Source organism: Lupinus angustifolius, unplaced genomic scaffold (genome assembly GCF_001865875.1).
Source record: "Lupinus angustifolius cultivar Tanjil unplaced genomic scaffold, LupAngTanjil_v1.0 Scaffold_143_38, whole genome shotgun sequence".
NCBI lineage: Eukaryota > Viridiplantae > Streptophyta > Magnoliopsida > Fabales > Fabaceae > Lupinus > Lupinus angustifolius.
In genome coordinates this window covers 37890-47434 of record NW_017725496.1, presented here as the reverse complement: position 1 = coordinate 47434, position 9545 = coordinate 37890, and the positions used below count along the sequence as shown (strand labels likewise).

General features: G+C 39.2%; 1 protein-coding gene across 1 annotated transcript; it reads right to left on the bottom strand.

The window, feature by feature from the left end:
• Positions 1-904: 904 nt before the first annotated feature.
• LOC109340114 lies at positions 905-5443 on the bottom strand. Its single transcript, XM_019577687.1, has 6 exons — positions 5319-5443; positions 4032-4307; positions 3414-3618; positions 2649-3356; positions 1591-2361; positions 905-1483 (listed from the first exon to the last, which is right to left on the bottom strand). Exons 1-6 carry the CDS (start codon positions 5441-5443, stop codon positions 905-907), a joined length of 2664 nt encoding a protein of 887 aa, XP_019433232.1.
• Between the last annotated feature and the right edge of the window lie 4102 nt (positions 5444-9545).

Below are 9545 nucleotides of genomic sequence, written 5' to 3'. Positions count from 1 at the left end.
ATATCGATAGTCAATGCAGATCCTGAGTTTGCCTCCCTTCTTTGGTACGACTACAACATTAGCCACCCATCCTGGATATGTAGAGACTGTCACGAACCCAACGTCTAGCCATTTCTCTACCTCCTCTTTGACCCTTAAGGAAATTTCTAGTTTTATCCTCCACAACTTCTACTTAACCGGGCGTGAATCTGGGTTCAATGGCAGCTTGTGTTCCACTATGTTTCTGTCTAGACCCAGCATATCGACATACGACCATGCAAACACATCTTTGAACTCTTGCAAAAGCTGAATTATCTTTTTGCGCTCTTCCTCATTCATCAATGTTCCTACCTTCACTTCTTTCTTGTCGTCTTTTGTCCCCAAATTTACTAGCTCAGTGGGCTCTTCATGAGGCTTAATTTCTCTGGACTCTTGCTCAACCATCCTCAATAACTCAGGTGATGCCTCCCATTCCTCATCAATATCTCCCTCGTCGAGCGGATTAATCGGATGATCATGATTGTACGTGTGGCTGATAACATGATTATTATTTCTGGGGTTAATGTTGGATCTGCATTTTGTTGATGCTATGATTATTTTTTATTTATGGGTTTTTCATGGTTTTGCTTGTTGTTGTTTTTTGTTTGTGTGTGCATATAAAAAATATATAGAATAAAATGGGACGCAAAATATGAAGAAAGAAATGCACTTTATTGAATTCAAAAAAACTTGTACTATCCAATGAAACATAAACAAATTGTCCTTATTTGAAAAGAAATAAACCCAATAACTTTAGACATGGCCAAGGGATTCTAGCATCTTATTACATTGTTTCAAAAAACACTTGTGGAGATGCGTCTTCCTCTATCCAGTTGTTGAGAGTGGTGCCTGGAGGACACTAAACAACGTAGTCTGCCCCACCTTCTTAATCATCATCTCCCACAACAGCAATCATTCTTGGTTCTAAGCCTATACAGACGAAGTTCCAGCTAATATGCGGGATGGATATGTTACCAGCTTCATACTCCCATTGCCCCAGGCGCACCATCTTTTCCTTCATTTTCTCTTCAGCAGTTCTCTCCCTATCTGCCTGAGTGGGTCTGTATCCCAAGTCGTACCGACCTTTGTTGGGCCATAACATGACTAGGCTTTCTCTTCCTTGGCCAAACTTCCCAAGCCCTTTCCTTGGTTGATAGCCCTTCTGCAGCATTACTCTTGCCATCATCAGCGATGCCTCCGAAGGTTGGGGACGTAGTGTGGGTGTCCCTCCTCCTACAAATGAGGCATTGGCAATCTCCAATGCTGGGAAGGATGTTCCAATAGCTTCCTCTACTGCTTCGATGTACGGAGTGTCAAGAGATTTTGATACCAACATATCTTCTTCTCCCATAATAGTAAGGAGTTTTCCGTCCACAATAAACTTAACTCGCTGGTGCAATGTAGAAGGTAAGAAGGTACAACCCCTGAAGCATGGATCCATGGCCTTCCCAACAAACAACTGTAACTGAGATTAATATCCATGATATGGAATACTATCTGGAAAGTGCAAGGTCCTATTTTTATAGGCAACTCTATTTCCCCCATGACATCCCTGTTGGATCCATCAAACACCTTCACTACCATAAAGTTTGGTCTCATATACGATGCGTCGACTAGACTAGATAACGTCCTTTTCGACATGACATTGAGAGACGAGCCGTTATCGATAAGAACCTTACCAATCAAGCAATTATGATATATTATAGAGATGTGCAGGGGGCTAGTGTGTCCCATTCCTTCGGAAGGTATTTCCTGATCACTGAAAGAAATGTAATTATCAGCCATGATGTTGTTGATGATATCACCAAGCTTGACAGTGGTTATGTCGTGGCTGACATATGCACGATTCAGTATCTCCACCAGCACTTTTCTGTGAGGTTCAGAACTCATTAGCAGAGACAAAATGGATATCCTGTTAGGAATGCGGTTTAGTTGATCCACGACCCTATATTCACTTTGCTTTATGAATTTCAAAAATTCACAAGCTTCCTCATTGGATACTTCCCCTTTATCTCGATGATTATGCAATAAGTCATTCAGATTGGCCTCCAATTCATCTTCCACATGGATACATACTTTCCCCTTTCCTTTATCCTTGGATAAGGCCTTTTCAGCATCTGAGGGAACATAGACTCGTCCACTTCTAGTTATCTCATTGTCCCCAACAACATTGGTGACTTCTATCTGTTGCTCAGTTGTCTCTGAATTCCCTCCACTATAGATCCATGGTACTGCTTTATCTGTTTTGTATGGGAAAGGTTGTGGTCTCTCTTCTGCTGCAGGCCTCAGAATAGGCTCCATCTTACTTATGACTGGCACCCATCGAGTTATTTGTGGGTGTAACTGAGCATTATCCGGAATGTTCAATACAGGTTCATATCAAGTAATTGATGGCCTCAAGGTCCTTCTCATGTCTTTCTCACTTCTTGTGGTAGCATTACTAGTTTAATACGAGGGTCCCCTCTCTATTGTGATCAATCTCATATCCAACATCTTCTGTAGTAAGAGCTTAAATTCTGGACACTCTTCTAGGGTGTGACCCACTTCGCCATGCAACTCACAACTAGCTGAATCATCATCTTCCACCAGCCTTTCCACCATTCCACGTTTGCACATTTCCTAAAAATTACCCTCATGGGCGTTTTCACCTCATCCGCCTCCCAAATGAATGTGCTACCCTGAGCCTCCTCTATAGCATTCACACCCTGATTACCATGATTAGGTAATGGATTCCTATCTACATTTGGCACGATGGGCTTGAAATGTAGTTGCTTTGCATTGACCAGGCTTTGCACCTTATGCTTTAGAGCTCGACAGTGTTCAATGGAATGGCCAATGACCCAAGAATGGTACTCGCAAGTAACATTTGGGTTAAACCAGGCTCCAGGTGATTCAGGTATCATTCCTATTATAGGGCTTATCACTCTCTCCCTTAGAAGATGAGAGTATAGCTCAGCATAGGGTATTGGTATCGGATCAAATTGTGGGCCTCTTCTTTCGAGGTTGCGATTTTGGGTTTGATTTTGGTAGGCTTGTGTTTGGTTCTGGTTTTGGCGGTTGTTATTGTGGGCTGTGTAGTTGGGCTGTGTGGAAGGTGTGGCAATGTTTGAGGCCTGGTATTTAGGATTTTGGGCTTTGTATCCCTTTGGCTTAGTGAACATCGCGAGTGCTTCTCCCTCCTTCTTCTTCATAAAGTTGGGCTTTTTGCCTATGCCTGATTTGGGCTGATCTACTACCAGCTTTCCACTCCTTATGCGTCCTTCTATTTTCTCCCCAACCTTAATGAGTGCATTGAAGCTCGATGCAACACTTCCCACGAAGTAATCATAATAAGGCTCCTACAAAGTATCCATGAAGATATACAACTGTTCTTCCTCCTCCAATCTGGGTATGACTTGTGACGCCAAAGCTCTCCAGCGTTGGGTATACTCCTTAAAGCTTTCTTCTGGTTTCTTGGCCATGCTTTGAAGTTGGGCCCTATCAGGAGCAGCATCCTCATTGTACTTATACTGCTTCATGAAGGCATTGGATACATCAATGAAAGTTTTAATCTGAACCTTCTCCAAGCGGATGTACCAGCCCATGGCTGCCCCTGTCAGACTGTATTGGAAGCAGTGAATCAACGGTTTGTCATTTTCGTGATGAGCTATCATCTTCCTAGCATACATATGTAGATGAATTTTCGGGAAGGAAGTACCGTCATATTTCTCGAACTCGGGAGTTTTAAACTTTGGTGGAAACACTACATCTGGTACCAGGCACATCTCAAATGCACTTTTTACATCAGGGAAGTTTGTGCCCTCAATGGCCGTTAGTCTCTCTTTTATAAGCTCCAGCTCTGCCTTATCTTGGCTTAAGGATTCGTCTGGGGTACCTTGTTTATCTTAGCTTCATCCTGGTGGCTTGTGCTCTTGCTTTTAGGAGGAAGATCGTGAGTAGGATCTTCGTCTTGCTCGTCGTCGTCTTCCTCAGCTTATTGTTGTTCCTCTTAACCATCAGTTATGTCTTCATACCTTATGATAACACCCTTACGACGGTTGGCCCCAGTAACTGTCTTGGGACCCACCTTTTCTGTGGATTGTGAAGGTTTGGCACCTGACGCAGTGGTATCTTCTTCCGAGCTTCGAGCCTTTTGCATATCCTGGATGATTTTCATCATCTGATTTATTTGCTCTTTCATTTCGGCAAGCTCAGACCGGTTGCCAATGCTACTAGATTCTTGGTCTGCCATCAGCTTGGACTGCAGTCTGGTGTGGTACGGATGCTTGGGAGCAATGTTTAGATGATACCTGGTGAAATAATATTTTATTATGTAAATGAAGAAAAGAATGATGCATGCAATGGGTTTTTTATTTTTATTTTTAAAAATGCATTTTCATTTGGAAGATCGATATAGCAAGACGTTTTGACCCGCAGTTGGTGACCATGAGGCGTACCCCCGTTGGCTTTTCCTACATTGATGACAACTTTAAGTTTTGGATTATCGTTGCATCTACATTCGTTCTTTTAATATGGGTTACTAACATTAAACATCTTTCCCTACACTTGGTAACTTGAGAGCGTACTCTATAAGGCCTTATGCAGTTGATAGTGATCTAAGAGAACAAGCAAAGTTTCGGACCTAGATCACATCTAAATACAAGTTGTTATTATCACTCTCAATATGGTTTTTCTTTCTTTTTTCTCTTTGGTTGTTGTGGTTCATTGCAATAAAAATGACATTTGAATACTTGCACGATAATGAATAAGATATTTGATAACAATAAGGACTTTGGTAGCAATAATGTGTTATTTTATTCATGGGAAAATAAGAAAAGTAATATTACGAGACTTTATTTGTCTGTATCTTGTAATCAAAATTCTTTATTTTCTAAAACCCTCATCTTCTTAAGTCTATGGCTACTTCCTTGCAAGACTCATAGAATGCTTTCATAGTTGGGAGCATCTCTGTCTCTGGATACATCTCTAGTTCTCTCTTGGCATCAAAGAATGACCTCAGCCAATCATCAGCAAAGTCCCCAAGGCCATCAAGCATATTTCGGCATCTACTTTCCCATTGATATTTTTCTTCTTAGCTTTCTTGGAGAGCTCTTTCCCAATTTTCTGACCACTCTTCTTGTTTGGATGTCACTTCATCATATGCTCTCTCGAGTTCTCAAAGCTGCCTCGAAAGATGATCCTATCTATGATTTGCAGCTATTATGGACTCACGATGACTTTTCTGTGTATCTTCCAAGATTGCCTTGAGCTAGTCTTCCTTCTTCACTGTCTCATCAAGCGCAAATTGATAATCTTTTAACCGTGCCCATGCCCCATTCTCATTTTGTTGACTTTCATAGAGGGCTGATTGCAATTGTTCACACTTTGCCTCCAGATCTCTTTTATCGGCCTGTGCAACATTGATAACACGATTTTGAGCTTTCATCTATTGACTGAAGTCAGCTAGTTGGACATCTTTTTCTTGTACAAACTTGATCAGACGGTACTTATCAGATTAAGAACACATCTGAGCATAATCCCTTTTGAGACTAGCTTCTTCCTTTCTTAATGCCACCATGCTCTTATTAAGATTCTCTATGGTTAGCTCATACTTCTCAATTTTGCATCGGGCTTCCTCTAGTTTTGCATATGAGATTTTGAGCTGACTCTTTAAAAACTCATTTTCTGAGGGGCCAGCTGGTTCATGGGGTGGAGATATTGGCGGGATAATTTCTCCCTTCCTCCTCTCACTGCGCCATAGCTTGCATTCTTCAGTATAGAAAGCTTGATGCTCTCCTAAATCTTTTTTTCCATAAATGTTGATGTTCTTCAATGCATTCCTTACTGTATCCAGGGTTTCTTTGGTAGTTTCCTTGTCCTTGTACCAGATCACGAATCCTTGCAATTGCTCATGAGGGACTGGCGTCATACCCCATTTCATTTGTCCAAGTACCAAAGCTGGGGTGACAGTAATGCATCCCCGAGGTCCCATGAGCACCATATTGGGATAACTTTCGCATGAGTACATGAATTCATCCTTCTTATCATACATAGTGCATTTAGTCCCAAAATTTCTAGGGGTGACATCTTTGAATAATGCCTCCCAGTCAGATAGTTGCATAGGTTGGAGCTTGGTGTTTCTGAATCGATGAAGAGGATTTATGGTCCAATCTGGATATCGATGATGCTTAAACCTTGTCACCATCCATACATACAATAGCTGTGCACAACATCTTATTTTAGGGATACCCTTTCCGAGACTTCTCTGGAGGGCGAGAAGGGTATCTGCTAGAACGACATGAACTGGGTTGACTCTGAATTTTCTGAACTTGATTTGGACATCAATCGCACTGGTCCACCATATCACTGACAAAAGGGAAGAGGACTCTGCCATAGATGGCTAATGAAAATGTTGGTTTAAACAAACTCCAATCTCCTTTCTCTACCACTTGATCAAGATGCTTTTTCAAAAAACTCCACTTCAATCCATAACAAGGCCCTTGCTTGATGATTTGAGATGCAGCTGGACGGACGCCTATTAATTCTTCAATGAGACCTTTAGTAACATTCTGTGTGCTAGTGAACAAATATACCTTAAGTCGACTTTCTAGTGGGATGTCCAGAAGAATGTCATACTCTCCAATTGTTGGAGAAGCATCTACATTTGGAAACTCAAAAATCCATAGGGATGTATTCCAATATCTTGCCATGGCCCCCATAGCATCTAAAGCACAAGCATCAATAGGAATGAGAAGGACATTTGCCAATTTACCATACTCTTTTGCAAACTGAGTCGTAACATCTTTAGGGACTTTGGCGAGGAGCTCCACCAAATGGCCTACATCAAAAGTCTGCAATTCGAACTTCACTTTATTTTTTGAAGAGAGAGCGTTGTTAGAACCCACAGTTTTAGAGATAGCCTCAATGTCTTGCTATATCGAAAAACCTTTAGCTGAAAAGGTGCATGTTTATTAAATAAGATTAAAATTGTTTATACAACCCAAAATGATGAATGAATATTTAAAGATTTATGATTAATACAATGATGTATGTAATAATTAATTTATGATATTAAGCAGTGTAAATCTTTTTAGGGTGGTTGACCCTGTCTTGTGGAATAATGTAGTCCATTACAATATAAATTAAATACCATATTAGAATAGGTATTTATTATATTGTCAAGGTTTAGTCTAAGTTTTTTTTCAAAATGTGGACAAAACTTACCCTCGGGCTTGGGGCCCATCATTGGGTGTGAGGATCATATTTGGGGGCGTAACCCCAAAGTTTTACAAAAGTTATGTTAATCTTTTTTTTTTTGAAATAAGAAAAAAACACTACCCTAGGGTATGGAACCCTTTTGTGGGTATGCAATTATAGTTCAATAGCAAAAATGAAGAATTTCATAATTATTTGGAAAGTTAAATTTCATTTTATGCATGTTTGGATGTAGAATGGGGTAAACATAATTTGCTTCCAGTGTCCTGTACATGGTATTCTTATAGGGTTTTCGATAGACTAAAAGTCAACACCTTATGGCAATGTACTAGGTCTCATTAAAATATATTCGGTAAAGGCTCTAGACTTCTAGGTCACCAAATTACCCCAATCTTGAAAGAAAGGAGTCCCAATATCCCAGGTTAGAAACAAGAGGAATCGAGCCCCTCGAGCGTCTAACTCGCGATATCAAGACAAGTTGGGTGGTCCATTATGCTAATACTAGGAGACAAGTCTAACACTGGTAAAACACATGTCCCTCTTATCTCATCCTTAATCTCTAACAACCCGGGTATAGGACGTATGCACGTGTAACTCAAGTATACCGTGAGTGTGTGAGGAAGCGACATTTAAAAAAAAAATTTCACCCCAAAGCTGCAAAACAAATGGTGAGCACATACAATAATATTAAAATTGAAGCGATAAATAAAACTTGTCAAATTTTTTATTATTTACTATTGTTTTTTATAGTTAATAGTAATAGACAAAGGAAAAAAGGTATTTAAATCATACAATTGGCTCAACTCGGCCTGACTCTTTTTTAAAAAACATTTCCCCAGCAGAGTCACCAGATGTCGCGCCCCGATTTTCGGTTACGCGACCTCTTAGAGTCGCCACTACATTTTATGGTTAAAAATGTAGAAAAATATTTTAAGCCCAATCACATTGGGCTTTTGGATTGTGATATCCAGGTTCGGGAGTCGATTACGAATCGAGGAAGGTATTAGCACCTCGTCCGCCCATAATTAAACGGTACCCTTGCCAATTGTATGATTTAAAAACCCGTAAATTATTTAAAAATTGAATTTGTGTGCAACAAAATATTTACATATTTTTTTATTTTTAAGTCTGACAATATTACTTGCTCCTACGTATTCCTATACATTTTAGGAAATTAAGATGTACGTAGTCCTAATTTTAAAATGGTTTGTTGGTAAAAGTAATTATCTCCTTAAAAAGGGTGAGCAGAAACTAATGTCTGCACCGCATCCTATTTTAAAAAGGTTTGAAAATAATTATAATATCTTTTTTGGGCTTTTTATTATAATTTAAGAATTAATATAATTTTTTAGTTATTTTATTATTAATTTAGGAATTAATCGAATGAAAAGAAGGGTCGTAACGCGACCGTTTAAGGATGATATGATGACAAGAAATGTTACCATGACCTGCCTCCACCCTTTGATTAATCTCAAAAAAAATATATTTGTTATAAAATTTGAGAGTTTTATAAATTCATTTTTTGAAGCAAATAATCTATTACTGAATATATTTTTTATTTTAGATATTATGTTTTCTCTTTTAAAAAATATAAATTTTATTATTTTAACTGACAGAAATAAAAAATATATTCCATTTAAAAATAAAATAATGGAAACAAAATAAATATAAAAACGTTAATTAGTTATTAGCTTTATTAAGATATTATTATTTTTATAGTATTTACACATAATAAATAAATAAAAAGTAATATTTATTTAAGAAAATATATTATTTGGCATTTTACCCTACTGTTATAATAAAAATAATAAATTATGCTTGGTTAAATATATTTTTTTATCATTTTAAAAGAAATATAAATGCCTTTAGATAAAAAAGATATTAAAATTATATACCTGAATGAGTTTTGTTCCGGTGCAGAATGAATCAATGAACCTCCACACACGTGTCGCCTTGCAAATGGCTGAGGGTGGCTTCAAATTGGGCTGATGATGTGGACGTCTTCTGGCCGTTTGATCAGCGACCTCGGTATGATGTACTCGCCTGCACGTGAAAGGCTCCTAGTGAGATGGTTCTACTATGGACGCGCTCACTGGACACGCGTAGACTCGCATGCGAGTCGCTATTCCACTGGGCAGAAGATGAGGGTGCACAACATGGACGATACGCCTGAGCACACCGAATCAGAGTCCCCAGTAAGGGTTCTACTCCTGTATGCGCGTGTCCAAGCGTGGAGGGATGAACTCGCCTGCGTGTCGCGATCTCGTGCGCCTAAGGAATGTCAATCAAAGCAGTATGCCAACGGTGCTGGATTCATATGCACAATGCTAAAC